The sequence below is a fragment of the Salminus brasiliensis genome, chromosome 1 (genome assembly GCF_030463535.1).
Source record: "Salminus brasiliensis chromosome 1, fSalBra1.hap2, whole genome shotgun sequence".
Lineage (NCBI taxonomy): Eukaryota > Metazoa > Chordata > Actinopteri > Characiformes > Bryconidae > Salminus > Salminus brasiliensis.
Window position 1 is genome coordinate 10,210,642 of NC_132878.1, and position 13,425 is coordinate 10,224,066.

Consider the following 13,425-nt stretch of genomic DNA (forward strand, 5'->3'; position numbering starts at 1 on the left):
ATGGAAAACACAGGTGTGCTACTGACTTAAAACAGCCTAGGCAGACGTCAACAGTCAGATGTTCATTGCTATCTTGGCAGTGAATTGTCAACACAGGCGCGTGCAGCACAACGCGCCCAACTGGGTCAGACCGCACCTGGCTCTTAAAGTTAACGGCAAGTGATGCACTGATTGGTTTATTGCACGTTACGCCCAAAACACACCCATGATTAATTAAGAGAATTAGTACATGATAGCAAAGACACACTGATACGCCCTAAATCAATCTGCCTGGTGCCCCAAAAGATTGCTTAAATAGGACCCATAGAGGCATTAAAACTCATGAGGGGTCTGGCTCCATTCACCACCACTGAGAACAATTCTGACTGGGAAAGTTTTTTTTGTAGAATGGAGCAGGGAGCATTTGATCTCTTTGAATGACTCTGACATTAAACATTTAATTATGTCAAAAAATTGTACGTTGCAGAGTTATAGTTTGAGCAAGAAATGCCAAATTTGATTCTGTATGATTCTGTATGAGGAAACCCTAAAAGGTTTTCTCTAATCACACACTGCATGAATATCTTCCATGTTATGATGTGCTCCTCTTTGCTCTTTGCAGTGGGAACACTGTTACAGTGCATGCTTCTTGCTCATGAACCCCAATGTCATCCTGCATGAACCGCATTCTCCACCCATCTCTACTTGCTGCATGCCTCCCATTTAGGCCTGACTAGGCCCCTCTCTTTCTTTCTGTCCTCCGTTAACATCATTATGGGCAAAGATGGAGCTAACAGTAACCCCCACAATCTCTCCTCCAAGAAAGGCTCTCCTTTCCACAAACGTGGTGTTGGACCCGGATCCCCGTCCAGACACAGAGCAGGCTGCGGCCCTGATCCGGCCAGGGAAGTGGAGCGGCTCCAGGCCGCTCTGGAGGTGGAGCGCAGCCGGAACCAGCAAGCGCGCCGACGCTTTTCTCTGGAGCTCCGGCGGCAGCGGGACGAGGCAAGAGAGGAGCGTGAGCGGGCACTGAGGGACCTGACCTCCAGGCACGAGCAGCAGAAGGCTCTGGAGCTGCTACGGCAGCGTGAGGCCCTGGGCCGGGAGCGCACAGCCGAAATTCGCCGCCTGCAAGGTCGGCAGGGCAAGGAGCAGCAAAGCCTCGACTGCGTTACTCTCAAGCGGGCAGGGGAACTGCGGCGCATGCTAGCGGATGATATCTCTGGTATTGTGAGACCTAGGAGACCGGGGAAGGCAGGCAAGATCGAGCCGTGGTGCGAGGGGAACGGTGTCATCTACCGTAAGCTGGAGGAGCTTTTGAAGGTGCTGCATGGGGAGGCGGAAGGGGAGCAGGCTGGGCTTCTTCAGTGCCTCCGACACGAGGTCGAGCTGGAGAAGAGCTTCTTCCTTTGCCACTTGCTAGAAGTGCATGGGCACCCTGCGCAAGACAAGGTACAGCAGGACGGTCAGAAGGTACACTCAGCCAAGGTGTCCAGGTTGAGGTCAAAGAGCTGCGTGCAGTTGCAGAGCAGCAGTCGCGATCGCCCTGAATCGCCCATCGAGAGAAAGCCACCCGTTGCGCGTCCCCGCTCGCTGTCGCAGCAGGCTCTGCGCGCCTCCCCCTTGCCTATGAGAACGACCAAGCAGGGCAAGGAGTCCGGGCAAACTACTCGCTGCTCTTCACCAGTGGAAGAGAAGACCAGCAAGGGGGAGCTTTCAGGACCTGTTCCTGACCAGAGTTCACCCGATGTCGGTTGGGACCTCGGGAGTTCCAGCCCGTCTCTGGAGAAGTCCTCTCCATCCAGATGTTCCGAGGACAATATGGAAGACCTGGTAAGTGAAGCTGGGGGTTGGTGTTTCCTGGCTTTTTGCTGGCTTTTTGGGAAGGTTGGTTACCTAGCAACAGGATTGTGTCTCCCTCTGAGGTGCTGTGTGGGTGATTGCTTGATGCGGATTGAGTGTTTTGGTTTGTGTGCTTTGGGAAACCCAGCACAGCGGCAGTCCTGCTTTTCCTGAATTGTATGAAGACCTGTATTCCTGTTTAGGGGGTTAATAGGTGAGTGTTTGGTGAGGAAGGTTGAAGATTCTCTCTCTCTCTCTCTCTCTCTCTCTCTCTCTCTCTTTCTTTCCTCTGAGCTTGTGTGCTTAAAAACAGAGATGCCCGACACAGCTGAAATCAGACCTGCTGAGTCATTAGCCTCTCGCTGACCTCATCAACTGGGAAGCAGTAGGACATCACTGCATTGTTATGAAACCAAGTGCCACCAGGTTGGATGCGGCTGCTACATGACCCTGCTCAAAAGGGTGCGATGAAGCTATTAGCTTTTACCATTTGAGTCACATGTAGACGATGTACACCTCAAATCAACGTTCAGTGATCAGATTTCACATCACTTCTTGAAAAGCGAGGCATACCTGTTGTTGTAGCTAAAGGTTCGATGTCATGGAAAAAATAATTTTCCTCAGTGCTTGTTTTTTTTTTAAATTAAGTAGTTTGATGTGGTATTTCGATAATGAATAATCTGCCAATCATAGAAACTAATAATCGATTATTCAGATTATGAATCGCTCAGTTGCCAAAGAACTAAAAGTATGTGGTTTTTATGTCCCTTTCTGCTTTTAAATTTAGCTTGAAGTGGTGTTAGGCTCTTGTTAGCTTACAATCAAGACAATAAGGGAATACCTTATTTAGAAATTTTAGTTTTAATTAACTTTTTTGCTAATAAAGTTACTGCTAATTAAAATATATATTTTTTCCTGTCAAAATGTAAAAGCAATGATTTGCAAAGTAGCAGAAATAAATCAAATCTAACCAGTTTCCCCTAATCAGTTTTCCCATATTTTTGGATCAGTGAAAAAAATAAAATGGGAGATAAATGAGAGAGGTTTTTTATTATTAATACTGCTTCATTTTTCTTGGTGATTTTTATTTTGACGCGGTCTGCCAAGAGCCACAATATCGTCAACCCATAACTCGCTCTCTTTCTTGAAGGACTCCCACGCCTCACACTAATAAAACTCTGCTCTCCACTTATACACCAGAGTGATGGCCCTGCAGATGTGTAGCCGTGTTGTCTTTTGGCTCCGTACCGGTTTTATCCACACCTTCCCTCTGTTCCCCTGACAGACAGTGTGTATGTTTCCAATGCAGTTCTGCATCCAGACTGAAGTAATTACTGTAAAAAGAAACAGCAACAGTAAAGCTGTATTCCACACTGTCATGGTTAACTTGGGCTCTTAATCTGTGGTTCACATACGTCCGTTCAACACGCGTAATGATGTCAGCAACTAATCGACTGGTAAATTAGTTGCCAGCTAATTTGATCATTGATTTTAGTTGACCAAGTTGATCAGTCGTCTAGTATGTAAGTATTTCCCAGGCCAAAAAATCTTTGTATGGAAAGTAAACTGTCACGGAAACACATTTACACATATCCTCCTATTCAGCGTACAGCAGTTTATTCCCACCCAATACAATTCTAAATTAGATGAAGTACAAGCTAGCCAATCAGAACAGAGCTTGTTTACATATATCAGTCTTAAAGGCACAGTACCAGAGAATTTAATTCTTTGGGGTAGAGAAAGATGGGGATATTATTAAATGAAAAAGGACTGCTTTTATGACTATATTCAGATCAATTATATTGACAAATGTATTGGGACTCCTGCTCATTCTCTTTTTTTGTTGGAGTAACTGTCTCTACTGTCCAGGGAAGGCTTTCTGCTAGATTTTGGAGCATTGCTGTGAGGAGTTGATTATAGCCAGAGTCCATCCCACTCCATCCCCAACTCCTCCTAAAAGTATTGGATGGGGCACCATCATTCCAGGGAACACCGCTCTATAGCTCAATACTAGAGGGCTTTATACTCCTCTAGCCCACACCTGGCATTAGGCATGGCGCCAATAAGTTTGCATTTATACATATGTGTCAGCAATGGCTGGAACTGAAAGTAGCTGAATGCATTCATTAGAAGCAGTGTCCACAAACCTTTGGACACATAGTGTACATTAAGGCATGAAGCACATGTTAATGCAAGGTCTAAGCAAGCTCCTGAACTGCTGGGCCGCTCCCGATGTTGTGCGGTTGTTTTGGTAACCGTTAACAATGAAGGGAAGGGATGTGCACTTGAGGTTCGAGGACGAGAACGCTGATATTTTATTCAGCTAGGCTAGATGTATGAGAGGGACAGAGCATCTGCTGTTCTAGCTCTCTGCTAGTATTGTGAATAATTGAACACTGCTGCAGCATGCAGGCCAAAGAATAACAACACACTCCATTGTTCTGGACTAGACTTCGCCCCAGAGCGCCTCTAGCTCTGTCCAGAGCCATGCTTTCAGTGCCTTGAAAAATGGAACAACTGTATCTCGGGTTTATAGAGTAGCTGTGTGGAGGAACCTGAAAAACATTGAGACCAGGTTCTTTTTTTGGCCTTTTTTGTGATGGATAAGTCCAGGTTGCCAAGGGTTCTACTTTGAGGTTAGGGCTGCATGTTTATTGGTGTTAAAATATGATCGCAGTCCATAGCAACCAGCTTTCAACACCTTAGAAATCACCTTGAATACCATAACAGCAGCCTAGCAACTGCCTGCAAATGGAAATCACTTAAGATGCTCAACCATTCTGATGAATTGTATCATCTATAATTGTGTCCTTACCATTGTGCATCCTGGTTCCTTAGCCAAAGGAACTGGGCGATATTGCCACCTGGAGGTTGAAGCTTGGGCGCTATTAGCAGCTGTCCTCATTTTTAATAACGATTAGACCAGGGTTTAGTATTACAAGATCACATGCTAGCAGATTTAACAGACGTCCCTCCAGCAATAGCCTGCTAATCAAATGATCACTGTATTACTGAGCAGGAAAAGCACCTCATGCTAATTCCTTGGTGGGAAAGTAACCTAATTCTGTAGTGATTATACAGCAGTTTATTATTGTAATCTCGTGTTGTTCCCCCCCCCCCCCCCCCCCTCGAGCAGTGTGCCCACCCTTTGTATTTATGAGTATTAAGCTCTCATGCTGTCAGCCTCCCTCTGTGTGTGTCTCTCTCTTTCTTTCTGTCTCTCTCCACCACTTTTCAGGGCTGCTCCCATGCTGTGGTGATGGATTGGGTTTTTCATTACCATTTTAATGAAGACGGAACAACAGACGTGTTAAATGCTTTCATTTAGGCCGAGCGCACACAGGGAGCGAGGAAAACAGCGCTTTGTGCTGAAATGCAGGCAAAATCATTTCTGTACGTTATGCTCAGAGTCTTGTGATGCCAATAATGAGGGCTTTGTGATAGAAATCGTGCTGTTTGTGCTTGCTGTTATGAAGCTGAATTGATTCTTCAGGTCACAAACAGTCATTACCACCTAGAACACCTTGAGTAACCCTGAGCGGCGTGATCGCGTCACTTGTTGCTGCGTGTGTGTGTTTGTGTATAGCCTTACACAGTGTTTCGTCATGTGCTTCCAGCCCTGCGAGGAAGCCCACATCACAGCAAGCACAGCCAGCACAGACAAACTGTGTGTGTGTGTAGCCGTTTGCTCCAGCTGCGGTCAGCGTGCTATATTTGGCAAGCCTTTGTTATTGTGGATGCTATTTCTGGAGTGTGTATAAGCGTGTGTGTGTGTGTTGGGGTGTGGGGAGGGGTATTGCTTTCAGGATATATAAAGGGGATGCCATAGGATTGGGAGAGACGTGGAAACACAGCTGCGCTGTCGCATGGATTTGCCATTGGTCCTTTCTTGTCATCTGTTTCTTATGTTAGTCACACATTTACATTTACATTTATGGCATTTAGCTGACGCTCTTATCCAGTGCGACTTACCAAGGGTACTCATATTACAGAGGAGGGCCAGTGTAGTGTTAGGAGTCTTGCCCAAGGACTCTTATTGGTGTAGCGCAGCATAGTCACCCAGACTGAGAATCGAACCCCAGTCTCCCACATGGTGTGGTAGCTCACTGGCTCACGGTACCTGTTGCGCCACACCAACCACCAACTATACACAGTAGATCACATGATATTGGATTATGGCTGTACTGAGTAATAATAGTAATAATAATAAACGTTATAATAATAGCTTCATTTATTAAGCCCCTTTCTCAAATTCAAGGACTCTTTACATTAGCTTCAACATGCAGGGAAAAACTCCCCAGACCAAGTGTAAAATCACTTGGCCGGCTCAGATAGAGTCCTTATGAGCAAAGAAAAAATTCCAATTAAGCCGCAGAGCCGCCGAGTATAGTTGCTAAGAGGGCTACAAGCTGCAATGTAGAGTCGCTCCATGCCTAGGAAACATTCAGGCCGACATGTAGAGGTATTACGGAGTCAGGCCAGGGAAAACATCCAAACCGCAGTGTCGAATTGCTCCAGCGGCAAGCCTGGGAGAGCTGTGGAAAAATCCAAACCGTGAGCGGAGTTACTTAAGTAGCCATTCCACGAAACATCATAGATGATGTAGAAACCCAAAATCTATAATCTTTGTGGGAATATTTCAGAGCCATGCGGAAAAGTTACTTTTGGACGCTTGATAAAAAAAAAATAAAGAAAAACAAGAGGCAACGTATGTGCATCAGTGTATTTATACTGGAAACGGGCATGCTGGATGGGTATTTGTACTGGGCCATAAAATGCTGAATCGGTTGTTGATTGGGGGGAGATGAATCTAATCCCATCCTGTAACACATCTAGGCAGTGCTGGATTCAGATTAGTACCCCGACCCCACCAGGCTGCACTGCTCGGTGAAAATGTGCCAGCTGTGTGTTGTGAAAATAGCCTTTAAGTATATATTAAATAATAATGATTATACACTACGTGGACAAAAATATTGGGACACACATCATTAAGTTCAGGTGTTTCATTCAGTCAGTAGCTCAATAAGTCAGGTGGTGAAATTTCATCCCTCTTAGATATTCCACCATCAACTGTGAGTGGGATTAGTTAAAGTGGCATATCACAGAATATCACAGTGCAGAAAAGTCACCAACACTCTGCTGACTCAGCAACTGCAGATCTCCAAACCTGCAACTTCATTTATTATGCCTATAGGTTTAGAATGGGAGGTCAGAAAAGCTTCTGTAGGTGTAATGTGTGGCTGTCCCAATACTTACGTCAGTGTAATATAGGACAAAAAACACTAATGTCCAATAATAGCCCACCACTCTGTGTGTGTCTGTGTGTGTGTGTGTGTGTGTGTGTGTGTGTGTGTGTGTGTGTGTGTGTGTGTGTGTGTGTGTGTGTGTGTGTGTACTGAACAGATGGGTTAAAGGCGGATATTAAACTCTCTGTCTAGCACAAATAGTGAATGTGTCGTCTTTTTGTCTTTGTCTAGTAACATCATAGCAACCATCTGGAATACCTTAGCAACTCCATTGCAACCACCTGGGATACCCTAGCAAACACTAAAGAAATCACCTGGAATACCTAATCAACCACATGGCAACTGCCTGGAAGTGGAAATCACTTGCCTAACCAATGTGGGTTTCCTGCTTTTGCTGCATAATGTTGCTTTAATGCAGCTGAATGCATTAATTAGAAGGGGGTTTCACACACTTTTGGACTTCTCGTGTATGTTGTGTGAGTTTGAGTGTGTAGCAGGTGATTGGATCGGATGTGTGTGAGTTGGTCCTGCAGAGCTGTGATGCTCTAGCGCTGTGTGATGTTGACACAACCCTGTGAGGAGAGGGGGATACAGAGTGAGACTCCCTCTATCTGTGACGATCTGAGACAAAGAAAAAGGAGGCAGAGCATGAAAGGAAGAAGCAGAATAGTACAGTCAGCACTTGATTTATGAAAGCCAGTGAGTGTGGATTTTTGTTTGTTGAGATGCATTTGTGTAGGCCTGTTGCTCTGAGACATGCACACAAAGCCTCTTCGTAGTGAGAGAGAAAGACCCCCCCCGACTGAGAACTGGAAGACTGAGAGAAAAGGAAGGAAGGAAGAACTAAGAACAGGAGGTATGACTTTAATATTGCAACTATTTCCCATCCCGAGCCGCTCAGTCGTCTAATTCAGAAGCCCCATTAGACTTGGCATGTTTTTTGACTTGTGCCCCAAATTCTCATCCGTGTAACACCAGAGTGAGGCAGAAAGATGTGCTTCCCTCGCATGTCTAACGCTCTGCGTACTGACGAGAGCTATTCAGGGTTCATTTGAAGTCTTGCTCTCTGGAGGGGTTTGATGAGTGTGTGTGTGTGTGTGTGTGTGTGTGTGTGTGTGTGTGTGTGTGTGTGTGTGTGTGTGTGTGTGTGTGTGTGTGTGCGCGCGCATGTGCTTATATCTGTGTCTTTTATTTTGGGAGACGATGGCATAACTAGGTCATCCCAGGAAAGCCCCCCCCCCAAAACTGGTACGAGGATGCACTCAAAGAGGCTTTAATTATTTATTAAAGTTTGAGCACAACCCAAATGACAAGCTTGTATAGTAAGAGTGCTGCAATACGCATATTAATATTCATTTGTTTGATACACAGTTGCGAGACAGTACATGCTGGGAATTGAAGACAGTTGGATTTTACACTGTTCACAAATTTGTGATCGAAATCCTTACAAATTGGAAGGAATTTTAGCAGGTTCCAAGAAGGTACGGATAATTTTATTTTTAAAGAGCTGCTTAATTTGATCACTTCTTCATTTTACAAAGGGATATGCAGTCATTGAGCAGTTTATTAGGAACACCTCTGCACCTAGTTATCAATGCAAATGCAACAGCAAAGGCAGAACTGCTGATCTCCTAGGATATTCAGCACAACAGTCTCTAGAGTTTACTCAGAATAGTGTAATAAAGGAAAAAGCACCCAGTGAGGGGCAGCCCTCAGACAGAAACACCGTGTTCATAAAAGAAAGAGCAACAGAGAATGTCTAGACTGGTTGGAGCTGACAGAAAGGCTACAGTAACTCAGAGAAGCACTCTGGATAACATCTCAGAAAACACATCCTAAATGTCCAACCTTGAGGCTGATGAGCTATAACTGTAGAAGATCACGTCGGGTTCCACTGCTGTCTGCCAAGAACAGAAAGCTGAGGCTACAGTGGGCACAGGCTCACCACCACTGGACGGGTACAGAAGGGAGAAACCTGACCTGGTCTTAGGAATCTGGATTTCTCTACATGTGGATTTCGGTACACACACGATGGGGTCGGAATTTGGCACCAACAGCATGAATCCGTGGACCCAACCTGCCTTGTATCAGTAGTCCAGGCTGGTGGAGGTGGACATTTTTCTTTTTCTTATGAAGTAAATTTATATTGTCGGCTATTTATTTTATTCCCAGTAAAAACAACGGAAGCCGTTTCTCCACTATCTCTGCAGCTCACGGCCTAAACTGGCGGGGTTTTTTTTTTTTTGAAAACTTTCCATAATATTTAAGGCTGCGACAATTACAGCTTATGAGGTGCTTTTCGCTTAGTCTTGTAGAAAACAAGTCTGTGGTTTCATTTTCCTTCCTCCTTTTCCTTCTTTTGTTTCTTTCGTTCTACAGTGTTTATAGTTCTAGTGCGTCTGCCAGGTTCCAAGTGAACGTGGTGGTTAGTGTCTTGCAGAGAGCTTCTCAGAGCACATGACTGAGAAATCGAACAAACCTTGCCACGCAAACACACCACTGATGCCATGCTCTGGTGAGCACCCCATAATTTAACATAACTTCTGCTTGAGTGGAAACAGTGTAAAGCTCTGCAAGGAATGCAGCAGAAGCAGTGGATGTAGCTTCTGTTTCTTTCGGCTTCTTTCCTATCCCTTTCCCTGAGACTAAATTACTGTGAATTCCATTTTCTGCCTCTTACTTTCCTTTCTTAACGTTAAAATTGGAAATGTGTGCAGTAGAAAGCATGCAGGAGCTGTTGGTTCAAAATACCATTGTTTAACAGATTTGTCCTGAATTACTATAATCAATTATCTTCAGTCAGGTGAAAAAACACTAGACATTGTGCAGATCAACTGGAAATCGCTAAAAACATAATCCTGTGGCAGCATAATTAGAGGAGCCAAAGGGAAAGATAAGATAATGTAAGGTTATGGGTAACTCAGAAGTTGTATTGCAACCCCTACAGGTCAGTGCATAGTATTAAAACAGCACAGCTGACTCTGTTATAGGGACCTCGTTTAGAAATGATTAAATTAAGCATCAGTGCAGCTTCTATGTTTGAGTAAACCTTACACCATTGGCTTCTGGCACCAATCATTTGCATCATTTTTACTGTTGTCAATAATAATGTTTTGCTACACAGCCTTAAAAAAGTATATTAGGACATAAATGATAATTTATAGGATATAACTAATTTTGTGGCTTTTGCTTGACTGCCAGTCATTTGACCGTGTGCTTTCTACTTTCTGCTTTCTACTCCCTAAAACTATAAAGAATATTTATTATGTATTATGTAAATTATGAAACGTTTAATACGTTTGTATCCTGAAATATAGAGTTTGAAAGTAAAAGCACACACAAATATTAAGCTAATAAGCTTTAATTTACAATAACAAAGACAAAAACTTTTTATGTATGAAGATGTATTATTAAATACTATTAATCTGCATGTTCAGTTCCAGATAATTATTGTAATTGAAAAGTACCATATACATAATTACATTTTCTGTTAAAACAAACAAAACAAAACTGTACTTTGTCATTATTTACATAATTACAGGTAATGTCTATAATATTAAAAAGGAAAAGTACTTTAAATTAATTAAAAAGTCATTTTCTATAAAATTTGATTTTTGTTTATGTATACATACAGTGCATGCAGACAGATGCACAAACCTCATTTGCTCTTCTCCTGCACTCCCCACTGATCCCTCCCTCACTATCTTCACCCACATCTTTTCATTCATGTTCATATAGGATGTCATGGTCTGCTGCTCTTAATACTGTTGAGGTCTGACTTCAGATAACAGTGGACTTTCTCTCAAGCACCTGGGAATAAATCCCCTTCATCCAGGTTGCAGGCATCTTAGGCATGTCCTCTCCTCAGCCCAAGAGCTGGCCCCATCCATTAGATCTGCTTGAAATGCCAAACACATTATGGGACCATGCTATTACTCAGTCTGATGGCTCTGACAGTGGTCACCATTTGTCCGCTTCGGTTCGTCTGTCCTGAGGGTCAGAAATAGACCTTTTCATTCATGGGAAATGAATTTGAGTCATATGAGGTAATGCATGGACATATACTTCACTGCTCTGCTGTGGGTGGAGTTGTCTCCGATGTGGCTCTCGGATTGGAGGTTTAAGCTGTTAATCTGGTGCTTGGTGTTGCTGAGAAACTGCTACTTGATCATTGACCACTGAGGAAGACGTATTCTGATTTAATTGAGTTAGGGTGTTGATTTGAGTCCATTGCAATAGCAGTAACATCTCCCTCATTAAGGATTCATGATTGAAGGATGGACCTAATTGGAGGTCAGTGGCAGATGTCACCACATTGAGAAGTTCATGCTGATGCTCTTAGTGATGATTAACAACTGCTGGCCAGTGACCAAGTCAGGGATCTCGTGTAGTGGTAGCAGATAGTTGTTAATTTCTCAGTTGATGGTCAGGCCTCATTTGAAATCATGGTCATTTACATGGTGTATGTGGACATGATGTCACAACCCAGGGGTTCAGTCTTTTGTATTCTGCAGTGATCTGTAGTGAGACATGGGTTTGTGCTAATGAAAGCCTTGAGTTTCATTGTAACCCTGACTGTAATAAAACTTTTGTGGGTTTATGTACCTAAAGAGTCATTCATTTTTGCATGACCGTTAGTTATCCAGATCTGATCCCGTGATAGGTATCTGTATCGGTTTTAAAGGTTCTGATCGACTGCCATCTGACATCCACTAGGTGCCATTCATAGACATGATCCTTAGCTGCTGCAGACAAACTTCTCATTCTTTTGAAAGCTACTCTACACCCTAGACATTATTTCAGTGACCAAAACCAAACCGAGCTTTATTTGAACTGGTATGTGAGGTGTCATTACCAGTTAGCAGCCAAAACTACAGCCCAATTTGGCTCTTTCTGAACTTTTTATCAGATTCTTTCGGAAGGCCTCAGAGAGCTCTTTGGATCTTACCATGGTGAAACCACTCGCTTCAAACAATCGAGAGTAAACCAGACTAAATGTCTGAGGTTTTTTACAAGACAGGCTTCTTCAAAATCATCTCTAACTATGTATCTAATCACCTTAATTACATTTTACTAATGATGAATTAATACAGTTCTTCAGTTGTGTGTGTTAAGTTATATTATTTCCATCTCTCAGTATTGTTTAAATGACGATCAAATGTTCGTATGATTTAAATATGTGAAAGGCTTTTCTAATATTTTCATGTGACTTTCAAGAGTCTTTTCAGAGACTGAATCTAATTTGATTGAAGCTCTGGCTGTAATAACACTTGTGTGGGTTTTATGTACCTGAATAAATGAGTCATTCATTTTTGCATGATCATTAGAGATGTCCCCAGCCGATCCAGTGATTAGGATCAGGGGGAAATCCAGGGGGGGCCTGGTATCGGCTTTTACGGTTCCGATCGCCTTCCAATCTGTGGGTTTGCAGTAGCAGAGTGCCATCTGGCTTCCTCTAGGTGCCATTAATAGACATGATCCTTGGCTGCAGCAGACAATTAAAAAAAAAAAAAACACTACCCAAGACCCAAGACATTATTTTAGTGAGCAAAACCAAACCAAGCTTTATTTGAACTGATAAGCAAGGTGATGTTACCAGTTAGCAGCCAAAACTACTACTACTACTACTACTACTAAGCTTCTGACTTAAACTCTTTCTCAGATTCTTTCTGAAGGCCTCAGAGAGCTCTTTGGATCTTACCCTAGTTTTTAACAAGACATCTTTCAATATTGTTTAAATGAAGATCAATATTATCTAATATTTTCATGTGACTTGTATGTGTCTTTTCAGTTAGCGCATTGAGTTTCATTGTAGCTCTGGTTGTGAATGGAAGTGTGCCACGGTTTCTGAGAGTTTGCTGGGGCTGGGATGAAAGTGTGCCAGCAGCCTTCACTGTGAGTCAGACCACAACTAAACTTATCAAATTAGCAATTTGGATAATGTCCTTATCTACTTGGACTGTTTCATTCAATTCACAGTGCAAACCAACAGAGGCGTATTCAGTTACTGTAGATCTGATTACTGTGTAGCACTGAAGTGTATTGAAGCTGTGTATTTAGACCCTGTCTATACTAATGAGTGCATTTCATTTAATTGACTCTTATTGCAGCCGACCGAACAAGTATTGAATGCGACCTAGCTGCTGAGACCGCACTATGAGGATTTCACCAGGCCTTATCTCCCCCACCACCCAAATCTGCCCACCACTCCCCAAATCCACAGTAATATATACCAGTCATGATTTGTTATAGGCTCATCTGTTACAGCCTCCCCATCTGAGTGGTGCTATATGGCTGAATGATTACAGCCCTAATACGTCCTCCCAGACTGACTACTGTAGCACATACATATACACAA

At 43.3% G+C, this 13,425-nt stretch overlaps 1 protein-coding gene across 4 annotated transcripts in view; it reads left to right on the forward strand.

The window, feature by feature from the left end:
* The first annotated feature begins 753 nt into the window (after positions 1-753).
* Positions 754-13,425, forward strand: part of tspoap1 (TSPO associated protein 1) — a 140,777-nt gene continuing 128,105 nt past the window's right edge. For 3 of the 4 annotated variants that reach the window (XM_072662337.1, XM_072662409.1, XM_072662624.1), the window contains exon 1: positions 754-1,812. In XM_072662337.1, coding sequence (XP_072518438.1) covers positions 754-1,812 — 1,059 coding nt within the window. The remainder of the gene's footprint in view (positions 1,813-13,425) is intronic. The other variant, XM_072662546.1, reaches the window with a different exon arrangement.